The sequence below is a fragment of the Polistes fuscatus genome, unplaced genomic scaffold (assembly GCF_010416935.1).
Source record: "Polistes fuscatus isolate 324 unplaced genomic scaffold, CU_Pfus_HIC Scaffold8, whole genome shotgun sequence".
Taxonomy (NCBI): Eukaryota; Metazoa; Arthropoda; class Insecta; order Hymenoptera; family Vespidae; genus Polistes; species Polistes fuscatus.
Genome location: NW_025113162.1, coordinates 5,065,507 through 5,081,933, shown reverse-complemented (window position 1 = coordinate 5,081,933; position 16,427 = coordinate 5,065,507). Strand labels below are relative to the sequence as shown.

General features: G+C 30.7%; 1 protein-coding gene and 1 long non-coding RNA gene across 2 annotated transcripts in view; one reads left to right on the top strand and one right to left on the bottom strand.

Moving 5' to 3' along the window:
- The first annotated feature begins 335 nt into the window (after window positions 1-335).
- The window catches only part of LOC122524787 (zwei Ig domain protein zig-8), a 269,914-nt gene continuing 253,822 nt past the window's right edge, over window positions 336-16,427 (top strand). The window contains exon 1 of the mRNA XM_043647216.1: window positions 336-788. Within this exon, the coding sequence (XP_043503151.1) occupies window positions 713-788 (76 nt within the window). The 5' untranslated portion in view covers window positions 336-712. The remainder of the gene's footprint in view (window positions 789-16,427) is intronic.
- On the bottom strand, window positions 732-9,046 carry LOC122524789. The gene is made up of 2 exons (XR_006305626.1): window positions 8,965-9,046; window positions 732-803 (listed from the first exon to the last, which is right to left on the bottom strand). It is a non-coding gene; the product is annotated as an uncharacterized LOC122524789 (long non-coding RNA).

The following is a 16,427-nucleotide window of genomic DNA, read 5'->3' as shown; positions in this document are numbered from 1 at the left end:
TTTTTGTAAAAATATAAAACATACGAGTCTTTATTAGGTCACGATCGCCATTTGTCAACGAATGTTGAGAGAGGAACAAACATTGGTGCAGAAATTCTTTTCGGATACTTTAGTCAACCAATCATCGAAGAAGTGTTGATTGATTGGTCCTCGATTGGTTTTCCTTCGATCTCGTAGCCATTTTTATCGCTTTTACGATAAAACGACGTCGTTCATTTGAACGCGATATTTATAACGCGCCAGTTTTTTCTTCCTACGGAAAAGAAAAGGGAATTGTAAAGTAAAGAAATATTACTCGAAATGTAATCGGAAAATTTTCTTCTTGTTCGAAATAATTTTAAGACTCTTTCGTTTTTTAACGACGAAGAAAAGAAGAGAAAGTCTAGTCTAGTACTTTAACAATTTTTATCGTCGATCGTTTCGCAAAGAGAAGGGTGATAAAGTTCGAAACACGAGTGATTGAAACACTTTGATGGTGATATTCTCTTGAACGAGATGAAAGGATGAGAGTGGAAATAAACGGCGGTACAAGTTGAGTGAGATCAAGATTGTGAAGTTTTTAGATTGCTAAGAGTATTTATCAGGATACTGTGATCTTACTCGAAGGCCACTTTAAATCTAACGAACCAAAATTGGTGCCGATTTATTGGTGACGGTGGACAACGTTAAAGGTGTTATTATAGGTGATTCGGGTAATGAGAAAGTGTGGAAAATGGTGTGTCGTTGGCTCACCGTTCCGTTGCTCTCTGGTTTTTTGATCTTCATTGAAGTTATAGCAGTTGGCCAAGGTAAGTCCAAGTTTACTATCAAAGAAATATACATTTACGTATATTATTTATTTAAATATTGCGATTGTCTATGAAAATATAAAAGGACTATAGAACACTCGTTAATTAATAGTCGCTATATTTTGTATCTATTATTTTTGTATAATTTAACATAAGAAATTATTCTTTAACAAATCTTCATTGTTAGATAAAATTCGGTACGTTTGTGTTATCAAGTAAATTGCGTCGAGAAAAACTTATATAGATATTGCAAAACGTTTTTTAGTACATAAAAAAAGTAAGTTTCATGTTGTTTGGAGAAAAAACAAAGCGGAGATAAAATTCGTGGGTGAATTTGTAGGGTGGTAAGAGGTAGCAAGGAAACAGGTATATTTGACTTCTTTTTATTCTACTGGTTGAGGCTTCGATCTTCGATAGCAATATTGCATTCCGTTGTATAGTATCCGTTTGGCATAATTGAGTTTGAAGAGAATATAAACTGGTTTAGCCAAACTTTCGTATAAAACATACATTGGATCATACATTATATCAACAGTTCTTTAAGATTATTCTCAAATGATTCTCTTAAATTATTTCGTTTCGTTTCATTAATCTTGTACGAAAGCTTACTATAATATATTATAATTTATTCGTATATACACGCATGTTTTTTATTTTCTATTTAATTCGATTAAATGAATATAAAAGTTATAAATAACATCATATTTTTGAACTAATCGTTCGAATGCGCGTAATGTTCGATTTTGTAAAACAAACCTTAAGAGTTAAAACAAATTTATATATCCTTTTTTTTATATTAAACTTTAATAAAGTAATCATCATTACATTCTATAAAGTTTTTTAACGCGTTATAAACTTTTCAAATTTAATTTTCGTAAAAACTTAGATTTATGAAATCCACGAATTCTTCAAGAATCGTTTTTGATATACTTTTGATTAAAAACCTTTCATCTTTATTTTTAAATTTTTCATATCACTAATGAATCGCACTCTCATTAACAATATTTTCACCTAATGCATCGTAAATTTTCCGATCAGTTATTACGGCATTATGTTTACATTTTCAATAATATAAAAACAGCATTCCAAAATGTCTTTGATTTATGTTGAAACGTAAGCCATATAAATTTCAGTCTAAAAACATATGCAGAAAAACATGAAATTCACATTTAGCCAGAAAAATATCTCAAAAAGAATTCATATTATGAAATTAGTCAATTCATATGTAATGACCTATTAATTTTTGTACTTTTTTTTTTTTTTTTTAAATAAAATTCGTTCGTATAGCTCTGTTTTCACATTGATTAAATTCAAATAGACTCACTTGACGCATGTAATGAGTGTCGATCGATTTTCAACGAGCTGGTTTGGAATTAAAAGCTTCGATCGAGAAGCATTGTTTCTCCTCTCTTTTTATCTAACTTTCTCACACAAACGAGTACATGAATATATATCGATTTTCGCAAAACGGAAAAAATGTCGATGATATACTCGATCGTGTTATGCATGTTCAAATGTTGGCTGAATGAAAAGCTGATACCTAATAAAATTTCCACCGCCCAATATATCAGATGGCCAATTACTGTTCGTTACGTGTTCAGGATTTCAAATGATAATTATATGAATATCCTGATCAAAATACGCGCTTAATTAATAAATTTAATAAATTCTAGTTAATCGCGGTTATTACGACCGATCAAAAGTATTCTTAATTCCGCGTAACGAATTAATGACATTTTGTGCGTATTAATTGGCTTCATTTATGGAAAACATGGTATTTGCATTACATATGATTATAATGTATTTAATTATCTATCAATTATATCTTTTCATTTGTGATTTATATCACGTGGTTTAAAAAATCAATAATATTAATAGATATATAATTTTAATAACGATATAATAGTATACACTATAATTTATATGAATTTATATCAAAGAAAGAGAAAAATACAAATTTTTATATATATATATATATATATACGTATAATTATTTTTATAGACAAATAATCTTATTAATATAGAATTTTCATTATACCATTTTTATTTTAAATAATACGTAAACAATAAATATAAAATATAGCGACTATACAAATTTATCTATAATAATTTGTAATTTTGTCTTTCTTTTATATATAAATTAATAATAATATATTTATTTATAGAATATAGATTAAATAAATATATAAAATACTATATATTTATATTATTTGATCGTCGTTATTATTAGTTCATCTAAGAAGATAATTTTATCGATTTTCAAAATCTCAATAAATCAAGAAAGCAACGTATAGCACAGTATAAAAAGAAGACAAGTATTTTGGAGGGTTCACGATGGGGTGAAGTATATCCGATGAGGAAAGTGTACTTTGTGGCAAGTAAGGAACACAAGGAAGAACTTTCTACAAACACAACGTTATGAGATACAGCCCTTTCGTTTGCTAACTGCTAACAAGAGAAAATCCGTAAAATCATCTTATCATCGAGAGACGCATGGTGAAAGATACGGTGAGCTGTTGTATAAACTCGATAAAGTATACTCGAAGTTTGGCGATGATTATGCGTTCTGTGTTTCAATGTGAGCTCACGTTTGTTGGTCTTACATCGTTGATCTTACTGTCGACTGTGGTTCCATGTTAATTATCTTACCTAGATAAACTCAATTGACCATGATTATGTACGAAGGGGAGAATTGATCGCGGCATACATTTGCTCCAGAGATAAGCCTGTCCGTTAGTTCTACAAAATATATCTATACGTTATTATTACCAGAAATATTAAATCTGCCAGAGCATCAATGAAACTGGCATTGATACCATTCCAATGATATTTTTAAAGAACATATTGATTTGTTTTATCGCGTTAAATATGCAGTATAATTATTTCTTTTGATATCATATGATTTTCCTACGAACGAGTCGATTTATTTTCTTGATTTATGTCTGATAATAATTTCATTTAATAATAACTTTATACTCACATATTTTATATGAATGAATATTTCATATTTTCTGTCTTATCCTTGATTTACTCTTATAACAATAATATTATTTTCCTTATTATACCAATCAAATGAATTTATTATGCTACGTAATATAACGTATATGTATATAGTTTCCGTTACTCTTTTTGGAAAATGTCCAAATGTAGTAGAGGGTGATGAGAGAGAGGGAGAGAGAAAGAAAGACGTATATAGAACATTGAAATTTCTCGAAATATGCGATATCAAGAACTAGCTAACTATCCTGCACACGAATGGATTTTCCTGTTTGCTTCATTGAACGCAATGTACCAAAGTGACCCTCTGCAAATTTAACTTACACCTTTCTCTCTCCCTCTCTCTCTTTCTCCCTCACTTCCTCTCTCCTCTTTCGACTCGGACACCTATCGATCTATCTCTATCGATTATTGGTCGCCCTTTGGTATTCCACGTTCATCATGGAAAATTCGTTAATCCCTGAGTTTGCAAAAGCATACACGGAGGTATTCACTCACATGATTTTCGAAGTTCCAATGATCTGCCAAGGGACACCATTAAAGCACAGCTATGCACAAACAAATGTAATTACCTTGTGCGTATACCGCTGAATTAGTCGTTACGTTACCTCACACGTTTATCGTTCATTTATATGCCTTATATCTTTATCGCGATTTTCAACATTTGCTTTTCTATATTGCCTTTTATTTGACTAAAATTGAAAGAATAAAATTCGATATTCTATAATTTATTCATCTTTTATAAAATACAATTAGCAATTTATAGTTAAAATGTACGAAAATTTGTATACCTAGAATTAATGTAAAGAAATTCATAGTTAATTATGATAATGCATTTATTTGTCATAAACAAATGTCCAGAAAGAAGTGCACTTACTTGATAATACCAATACTAATGGTACATGATATGACATAATGTAACGCCGAAAATAAGAAGACGAGAGAAAGAGAGAAAGAGATAGAAAAAGATGGTCAAAGCGTAAAGCCTAGAATCTCGTTTTCTAGGATAAATTCCCAAGCGTGTCGTATATAACACGGCTAGTGCGATAAATAAAGAAACGTCATAATCTCAACCAATGTTTGAGTCTTACCTATGTATGTACATATACACGTTGGAATCTCGTGTGAATAGATATTTGGTTGTGGTATGTTTGGCTTAGTAGAGTAGGGGAAAGGGGAAAGGGTAACTTGTCCAGGAAGCTGATATAAAGTCCCAAGAGGACGAGCTCTGCCTAGCCTCGACATTGAAATATACCGACGGCCCTGGGTCAGTCCTGAGAACTTGTTATCCGAGATTATGACAGTATAAAAATAACCATCGTTAAGGTGTTGCTTCGAAAGAATCGCAAGTGGTATCGTGTGACTTCGTTCTTCTTGTAAACTAACCGACAAAATGAATAGCTGTAACGAAGCTTTATGTTTTACAATATTTATAAGATCATGAGATTATACTTCCTCCGCAAGAAACATTTCAATCCGATTATTCGATCGATATTTTATTATTTTTTTTATAAACAACATAAAGAATTTATTACAAAGAAATAAAATACTTTGTTTTAGTTTGCTATCATTTTTGTATATAACATTAATATTCTGTCTTTTTTTTTATAATAATAATAATAATAATAATAATAATAATAATAGTAATAATAGTAATAATAGTAATAATATTTAACTATATTTTTACTTTTAAATAGCTTGTTTCTTTTTTAAGAATATTCGGCTAAAATATTTAAATATAAGTATACTTAAGTACGGCACGTATATTCGAATAGTTGTAAAATATAGGAATACGAAATTATTCAAATTGTTTCAGCTACAATACCGAGATAACGAGTGTGTTCTTCTTATTCGTTAAACTTTTTAGAAAGGGATAGACAAAAGAGATTTCAGAGACATTTCTTCGAAGTACAAGCGATAAGCACGTACGCGTGTAACTCAAATCGAATTGCCGAGAATATTTTTCATAGTCACATTGGCTATCCGCGAACTATAAAGAAAAAAAGTTTCGAATTTTATTTGGCCTAGTTACGTTTTACATTATTCTTTTCGGTTCGCAAATGAACGTGGAATACACGGATATATGATAACTTTTAAAGTTTTATTTGATTTCATCGAATGCGTAATCTTTTCCCGAAGGGATACTCTTAACTCTTTCATTTGTACGCAGAATACGTGCGAAAAATTTCATTCCAAATGTTGACAAGAAAAAAAATTATATCCATCATTTTTCTTATTCCGTTATATATTAAATTGTATAATTGTGTAATTGTATAAATTGTGTAATTGTAAAAATCAATTACTCTTTTCTGAGACCTTTTTATGATTGAGAATATAGGAACTTCGAAAGTTCGTAGTTTTACGATCTGAAAAAAAAAAAATTACCTTTAAAAAGTATCGAAAAAAAGTAATTGATTTTTACACTCATTTAGAAACTTTAGCTCCATCCTTACATAATTATTTTGTAAATCATCGAAAAAATATATCACATCTTTAATGATCTGATAAAAACTTTGAACATTTGCACTATTAAATTTACCAAACCACAAATGACCATAACTTAAAGTATTGTATCGTATTTATAACACATTACAAAATATAATTCGAGACAGATAATTAAATCAAAACGTTCTAACACTTCAACAATATACCGAATTTCAAATTTTCCATTATTTCGAGAGGGTTCGAAATAAGCAAAGGCTGTTTATGTGTGTGTGTGTGTGTGTGTGTGTTGTATATTTGTAGTACGTTGATTATGTTGATAGTGTTAGTAGTGTTAGGGATGGTAATGGTGGTGGTGGTAGCGGTGGCGGTACTGATGGTTCGAAGCGTGAAATTCCTGAATGACAGTAACATGTCATGCGTTGAAATACTTAATCGTTTCGTATGGATCGATATATCGGATGACTACGAAATATAGTTTATGAGTTATGCTACGTACGATTTCAAGCGCCCCAATAATCTAATTTCGTTCCACATTTCGATTACTTTTATTTTACCAGTATAGTCAATTTATAAATACGATATTAACTTCTTGTATTATTTTAATTAAACAATTATATTATAGAATTTATTTTCAACATATATTTTTATCGCGATGGAGGATACTTTAGGTGTCTTTTTTTTTTTTTTTTAATTCAATTTCATCTAAAACGATATTAAATTGATTAACATACGCGTTTACCTAGAAAACTAATGAATAATATTGTCGAGTAAAGAAAAAATTAAGAATAAGCCTTGATGAAGGTGATTAATTTAAACGATTGGCCTGCTGAAAAATAAACAATAGTTGTTCTTTTTTTATGATAGCAAAAGTTAAACCGTCGAGTACATACAATTAGCGTTGGTGGTCGCGTAAGTCGTTTGGTGATTGTGGTCTTCTTTGTAGGATACAATATATAGGCACAGTGCGTTTGTTCTACCGAAGAATCATAAAATTACAATATAAAATACGAGACAATGGACAACGGAGATAGAGACAGGGAGGCATTGTATTGTCCGGAGGCTGTTGACAATGGACCGCGAGGACAATAATACCACCGGGAGGGAGATGTAATTATCATCGGTTGGAGATATTCCGTATTGTCTCCTAGATGTCTACTCCATTTCCGTTTTATCCGTTGAAAATCCGTCAAACGTAAGCGTTGTCACTTGTAATATGTAAATTATACCAAAGCAAGCATACCATGCAGTTGATCATCAAAATATTTTGACACATTTTACAATTAAATAACTGCCTTTTATTTGGTTTATTTTTTTGTTTTTAAATTGACATGAGTCAGAAAAGAGAAAAAGAGGATTAGTGCGCGCGCGCGCGTGTGGGTATATGTTTGTTTTGAATTTATGAACGATTGTGTAGAACTTATGTGGAGGATTATAAAAAAAAAAGAAAAAATTAGCAGCTATAGTTTGATGTACGTTTAATTACGTTTATCTTTGAAATTTTGCTGAAATGACGAGTTTTATACGATATAATCGCGACTATAGATCTTTACATTTACAAAATACACACGACCGATGTTTTCCTCCGTGTAATATGTGCGCTTGCGCGGGCGCACGTGAACCTAAGCGTTTCAGCGCAGATAGAATTTTTTCCCTCCCAGCGACGGGGATTTATTTGTTTTGATATTTAGTTAAACCGTTTAGCCTTATGATTGTAATAAAATAAATTACATATGTTGTTTCGCGACATTTAGTTTTGTCATACTGTGCAGTCGTTAAAAATTCGTTTTTTTTTCTTTTTTTTTTTCAGAGAAACATGAAGTATGATGCTAGTGGAAAAAAATAATTAGATTGAACGTAGCATGCAAGACAATCAGATCTATCAAATGCACATATTCGTTATATTTAAAAATTGCTTTTACGACCAAGGAGAAACAAAAAAAGATTCGTAATTCTTTTTAAATTTATCTATTCATTATGAACATACTTTTAGTATACTTTAAAAAAAGAAGTTATTTAATTGTAAAAGGTATCTTAATATTTTGGTAAGCCAACGGTGAGTGAATGTACGCAGAAAAAATATATCGATCTATCTATGACCTCGGTTTTTTAACCTACTATCCTGATTATTTAACGATTCGAATCGAATCTTTGCAAGGAATTGTCACGGCGTACTCTCATCTCCAATGGTTTCACTTTAACGGTCTTGAATCATTACGATAATGAATCCCAGGAGAGAGAACCAACGTATCTTTCTTCTACTATGCGATCCTTCTTCCTGACACATATTCCTACCTTCTGATTCGATTGTCATTGTCTTATATCCGCTCATCCGTTTAAATATAGCCCACAGTGTTATCTAAGAATTAGATCCTAATGGATATATATTCTACTTTCTGCCATTTCAAATTTACGATAATTCCAACAGACATCATTGAGAATTTCTAATATTAATATTAATACATAAAAGTATCATAGAAATCGATTTAAATTCATTTCAAAAACGAATTATCGTTTTAACCTATAATATACATAGAGTAAATTATATTATTTTTAATCTAATGTTATTGTTATTTTCGTTCACAGCAAACTAATTTCTTTTCATTATTTTTATCCGATATTGCAATAATAATATAAATTTTCAATTGTATTTATTTTTCATACACACACACACACACATATATGTATACATTTACATTATTAAATTAATTGTAAAAAAAGATACTAATGTACATACCTGAATGTAATTTTATTTATAACAGCTTTTTAAAAATATATGAAAATATGTCGACGAATATCTCGACGATGTTAAACGCTCGAAGAGTTAAAGGAAACTAACAAGTTTTTATACTTTAATAATAACTTGCACGTTCTCTGTTTGTATACTTTCCCCATTCTCGGAGAAGAACATGCGCACACGCGTTTTATAAGACGTGTTTATAATAAGACGAGGATTTATTAGAACAAGGATACTCTTAAAAATGATATTAATAATAACGATGGATAAAATAAAAATATTCAAATCGATATTACACGTACAGTCACGCGAAATGAAAAAGAACAAAAAAAAAAAAAAGAAGGAACATTTGGAAATATTAAAATAAGTTTGACGAATGGATCATCTATCATAAAATACGATGACCACGGAACACAATGGAAGAAGAATGATCCGAATACGAGAAGAAGACGTTTTCACATCGACGAACCTTTTTTACGATCTACGTCCATTGTCGTAATGTTAGAGAAAAAAAGTAGAATAAAAAGAAAAATAGAGAAAAAAGAGAAGAGAAGAGAAGAGAAGAGAAGAGTAGAAATAGAAAGGGCTATTTCAGTAGATGTTCATTCCTCATCAATGTCGTGAGTTTAAAACATTGAAATTATTGCAACGTGTTTGCTCTATAATATCTCCGAAAAAGCACCTCTATATGTTTAGGGGTACATTATGCGTGTATATCTATATGTTTTGAAAAAAAGAAAAAGAAAGACAAAAACGAGAGAAATAAAAAGAAAAAAAAGTTAATATCACTCGCTTATCTTCAAGGCTAAATGCACTCGCTGAGAATGAAAAGCTTGCAACGAGCATCTCACTGTAACGCCCTTTTCGTTTAAGTACTTTGCCTTTACGCGTCACCTAACGGTTTCCGGCTACGTTAAGCCACCCTATCTTTCTCTACTATCACTCGAGACGATTCACCGAGAAAAAATATGTTTACTGCGATCGGGACAAAAGGGCTTGGATGCTCGGGCTCGCGTGAATGAACATGCTCCTTCGTAAGTGGCTTCTACTTCTTTCTCTTTTTATCTTTTTATCTTTTTTTTTCCTCTCTCCCTTTCTCTCTCTCTCTCTCTCTCTTTTTTTCTTTTATTTTCCTGCTTTCTCACAATCTAAAGTGCTTTCTCATTTATTTGCTATCCTTTTAACGTTAGTTTTGTTCACTTATGTTATAATTATCTCGTTTTTTGTTTCTTCTTCTATAAATATCAGGTAATCATATTAAAACCATTTAATTTCGTTTAATGTTGTTTCACTTACATTAGTCTTTTTATTTTTAATAGTAAATAATTCTTTTCTTACTCTTTGTCTTTATCCTTTTCTTTTTTTTTTTTTTATTCTTGTTATTTGTTCTTAAAAGAGAACGAGAAAGAAAAATAGAGTCTTTTATTCAACGTAAATTCTCTCAAAGCCTTTCATTATCTCTAATAATTTAAGTTATGTACTCTTTGGTCAAACGACGAAGAGCTACTAGTTTACATTTTAAAAGTCTCATGTTAGTATAGCGTCTCTTATATTATATATATTTTATCTTTTGTATACTCTACGTTCTTTTATAAATAACTAAAACATATTTACTTGAACATACTTTTGTAGAAAGTACGAGAGCGTGAGAAGTGAAAAGATGAAATTGAACTTTCTAACGAAAAATGAATCGATTAAATTTCATCGTCAAATATTGAATATATTTCTTTTCGTCGTTTAATATCGTAGTTATTACATCAAAATGAATAATTATTTGTTCTAGGTTTGAAATGTTAACATGATTCGATAAATAAATTATATAGAGCGTTACAAATGATGTCAAATTTCACTTTGAGCTTGAATAATATACTTATATTTAATGATTACATTTGAAATGTATTCGCTAGAGAGAAAATGAGGACGAAATATTTCGTTAAAATGATACGCTAGATAATTGCCTCGCTTAAATAATTGAAATTACGATTTTGGCGCATCAAAGATAAGAGAATATTTCTCTTTTATGTACCATCAAAGTATTCATTAACTGATTTATCTAAAGGTTCTGAGAAAAGCATATTTCGGTAGAGATAATGTTGCCAATGAAAAAGAATCTTTTTCTTAAGGTTTTCTTTTTTACAATTTCCCTTTTTAAGAACTCTTGGAGTGAATAAAGTTAATTAGCGGTGCGACTGGTTGACCGCAATTGCTAAGTCTCATCTCTCACAGATCACAGAAAAACCTTTATAAAGGGAAATTATTTAAAGAAAATTCGATTGGACGCCAGACGATGTTCTCTAACGTTTCGATGCTATTAAAACGAAATAACCGACCTCCCTCTTGGTTGTTGTTTATTCAAAGCTTACGTCTCTATGTTTCGTCGTCTCGTTAATAACCACTCTATTTTGTTTTTTTTTCCTTTGATCGTTGTCGATCTTCTTTGTCAATAAAAGAGAAAGAGAATTATTGTACAAAACGTAATTATATTATCACACCGATGTTAATGGCAAAAGAGTGTAAGTTAGTATCGTTGATATTTTCACCAAATATATTCTTTGTATTATCATCATTAACAAAGTAACATAGGCTTTTTGTACGTTTTAATGCCTCGTTCATTTTGATTTTTTAATTTTTTAACTTCGACTTCTGTAATCTTTATTCTCTTTTTTTTTTTGGTTCACAAAAGGTACATATTTTTCAAAGAGTAGATTTCACGTGTAATCGTATTTCCCTTTAATGCGATCCTCTTACAATAATGGGGTTTTCATTATCGTAACAAAAATATTATAGTATAGACTTTAATACTGGTATTCCAACGTTATTCGCACGAAACTTGGAAAAACGTGAAACGTTTCGTACCCTTAGGGAACACACGCGATGTTCGCGTGATGGTTTACAATTGGAATTGTTAATATGCCGCTGCGTAAAATATTCTTCGATAATCAACCGCATGTAGAATTAGCTTGTCTTTCGTTAAATTATAATAACAATCTTATCTAAAATATTATTGTAAACAATTTCAAGTATCGATTATTTTTTTTCTTTTTTAAATTCTTATTTTAATTAATTCTCAAAAATGTACAAATTAGATTATATTTAAAATAGATAATCATATAGTTCTTTGTTTAATTTTACCAAAAAAAATGATGATAATGTAATTTTATTTTCATCTCTAATATTCACTTTTAATAATTAATACAATATTATATTTGTGTTTCAACAAATTATTATAGAAATAAATTAGAAACTTTACCACTCTTACCTATAATTCTCAATAATATTCCATTTAAAAATAGACGAGTGCAATTTCGACAAATTTCATTAAATTTCAATTGTCCATTTGGTCAGTTACGATTCTTTTGATATTTTTATTCGATAAGTCTGATTGATCGTCGTCATAAAATCATTCGTCCGATTTTGTTCCCATTTATGACGAAGATAAAATAGATAAAAGTACGGAAAATGCGTTCGCCATCGATGTACAATGTATGCTACATGCGTGTAGTAATAATAAATAACGATGTAGTTATCGATAAAACTTACGATTTACAAAGAAATGCGATATATTTCTTATGGAAAAGCATCTAATACAATTGAATAAAATAAAATATAGAAAAATATGAAAAAAGAGAAGAAAAAAAGGAAGAAATGAACTGAAGAATTTCGTCGTCATGTCTGTTGTGTTTTTCCTTTTTCAATGCCTTTTTATCTTCAATTCCACCGCCACTCAAATCGATATAAGCAATAAATATTAACTACTAGGGGGTTATATATAGATGCATTAGATCATTGTTGCGGACAGTCATGGTTTTATCGTGGTTTGTGTATACATCGAAAATCTCTATGAAATATCGTCACGAAAGTGTACATCTATATATTTAGATATATACATAAATACACGCAAACATATACAGAAACATATACATTTGTAGGTATTACGTTTTCTCGGTTTTCCATGAGATACCAAAGTGTCAAACGAAAACGTCAAACGGTACACACCATTCGCTTGAAAAACTGACATCGATAATAACGAAAGCCAGAAGCAGATAAAACAACCGCACATATTCACCTCTGTCCCATGTTCGACTTATCTACAACGCTTGACGGTGATTCATCGACTTGCTGATTTTTTTTACTTTTTCAAATCACCCCTTTTTTATTTTGTTTCTTCTTTTTGTTTGTTTTCTCTCCGTTTTCCTTTTTTTTTGTTCTCGAACCCTCATCAATCTTAAGAGCAAAGTGTCATCGATAAAACGATCTAGTATAAGCTTGTATTATATCGTACCTATATGCACGTTTAAGAATAATTTGTAATACTTGTTTGTAAAAGATGACCGAATTGATCGTCAAAATTCCAGAGAATTTCTATTAAATTGGAAAGAAAAATTAATTGAGCGAAGGAACATATTTCGAGAAAAAAAAACTTTTTTAAACTGGCAAGAGCGTATGTTTCGTGATAACGAATGTAATTATATATACGTATCTATGTGTTTCAAGAGAGAGAGAGAGAGAGAAACATAAAAGGAGGAGGGGTAGATACAACGTGAAATAAAATATATAAAATACAGAGGTACCATAAATATCAGACATAAATTTGAAATCGAAAAAGAATATAATATAAACATATCCGATGCGTCCAGGTACCTACGTTAATACTATCGCAAAAATGATTGATTTTATTTTATATACGAAGTCAGCGAATATATATTCTTTAATATTACGTATACAATTTATATTTATATTTTTCAAACTCAGCAGATTTTCGAACTCGCGTATAAAATTTAGCCGAGGAAATAAAGAGTATAGTTTGCGCATACAACCGAATAATGGAAACACAATTAATATATTAATTATTACGTTTATTCTTTATGATTGAAAACAAGTACGGTAAAATGAATAAATGTATAATGGAAATAAATCATTTTTTTTTCTTTTTATAAATATATAAATAGGAGGTAATAAACGTGAATCAATTTACGTAATATATATTATTTATTTGTTGTATTCTCATAAAATTTCTATTCGACGATTCGAATAAATTTCATTCTAACCGAGATAGAATAAAAAGCAATTGTAATATTTTTTTGTTTGTTTTTTTCTTTTTTTAATAAGTTCTAGTTCTGACAAGGGAAAGAATCCGTGATACCAAGCAATTCGATATCCACCAAGTTAAAGAAAAAGCGACCGATCTCGTTTAAGTCTGAAAAAAAGAACTACTCGGGCTCGGTTCTCTTGACAATTCGTTGAAAAGACGGTAGGATCGCGTGGACGTAACGTACATAAGTTTCCTTACCTTTTCCTTCGTTTTTGAAGCTAGAACATCTCTTAGAGATGTAATCGCTCGGTGGCATGATATCTTTGATACACTACTCCATCTCTGAAGGTTTAATGTTATTCGAAATTCATTCCCCTGAGGTTTACTCATGGTAAGCACGTCACTCGGGGTTTTGCAAAGGCCGTTCTAACGTTGAAACGTTCCTAAGCCGTACGTAGTAAGATAGGTAGGATAGGTAGATAGGTAGGTAGGTAGGTAGGTAGGTGGATGGGTGGGTGGGTAGGTGGTTTACAGCATAGGTAGGTGGAAGAGGTAGAGAAGCTTGAAAGCATAATGTTCTTGTAGAATGTTGCAAAGAACAGGTTGTACTCTGGAACATGGTACATAGAAACTGGGATGTATTGCCGTTATTTAAGATCAACCGCTATAGATATAAGAGATGTTAAGAGAATGGGAGAGTGTCGGCAAGAGCTTTTGAATTTAACACGTTTGCCGTTTTATACACTAGTCGTATTTATTGGGCGTACGTTACAGTGAATATACTGTTTTTGTTTTATAAAATCTTACGCGGTAGATGCGATTGTAAAAGATGCGTTAGATGATGGTGGTAGTTTCCTATCAGTAAAGGAAAAGTAAACTTTGAAATAGACGTAGAGAATATGTATCGTATATATATATAGGTATATAGATATAAGTATAAGTATGTATATCAAACGGTTTCCGTTTGGCTTACGTTCTCCAGAGGGTTGCTTGAAAAGAGGGTGTTAAAGAGATGTACTTTCCGGATTGGTCCGTGGGAAACCGTCAACTGCAAAATCGTCCAACGATAAGTAACTACAGCACTGACTACTGATTTTACGAGACTCTCAATCTCTTTCTGTTATCGACGGCTCATAAATTTCAGCTTTGGGAACTCCATCCGGTAGAACTTTATAACGCGTGCCTGATGAAAGGGCGAGGATCGATCAAGTAAAATAGGTTATAATGGACGATCCAAGCGTGATTCCTGATGCGATCGTAGAGAAAGCATTTTAGTGCTTTCGTTCTTGCAAAGTCGTCATAATTAATGATTTCGAATCGAGCGATTAGAAGCATTAACTTCATGGTTTTAGAACTTTGACTCGATAAAAGTGTCGTCTTGTGAATTTCTACGAGGAACAATAACGCCATATCTGAATTATATTCGCTTTCTTGTAATATATGCATTACGTCGAAAATTTCATCTAAAGGAAAATTACGAAAGTTTCGATATTAACATCTTTCTAGACGGTTCTTATGTACGATCTTCAAATAACAGACGGTTTTGTATACTATACGTAACGAGAGTTAGAAACGAGATGAATGTTATTTGCTGTAGCATGAAGAAGCTTCAAATTTGAAGTTTGTTAAAACTAGACGAGATCGATTATCTATTATCTAGGTTGAATCAAAGTCAACGTTTTATCTAAATCTATTTATCTATGGATCAAAGTTTCATCTTCTACTTACGTGTTCATTTTTAAAAATAGGAACTTTGATAGTAACGAAGTTAAGTTAATGAGGTCAAGTTAAAAGAACGATATAAATAAGTAAAAGAAAGACGATTATATTGGTTAGTCTTGTAGATAGATTGATGGTGATGGTAGGGACTTGTTCGTTCTCCAATTTCTATCTTCTAACTCTGGTTCACGTGTATTTGCACATATATGTGTACGTATGTACTTATGTATACAGGTAAACGTAAGTAAATACATATATTGTATCGCATAAAAAGAAAGAAAATCGTATTCCTTGGGTTTTCCTTGCAGTGATATCTTCGAATTGTCTGAGACATTACGTTTTCTCCTTCAACATAGCATTTCGAAATGCCAAGGAAAAGCCACAGCGTACTGGTTGCTTTCCACCTTGTCTTTGCTTGATAAATAGCTGAACCAACGTCTCTATTCTTTTCTCTTTTCTTTACTTATTTCTTACTTTCATTTCGTTTATTTCTTTATCCTGTTTTCTCCATCCAAGATAATGTAATAAGTAACAATCGTTTTTGTATCCTAGTGACATAATCTCTTTTTAATCTCGAATAAAAAATGAGATAATTATTCTTGGAATATAATATATAAAAAAATTGTTAAAAAAGTTTGCTCGTAAAAGTAAAGAAAATGCCAAATGAAATGTCCTTTTATGTATTATCTTTTCTTGAAAATAGAATAATAAT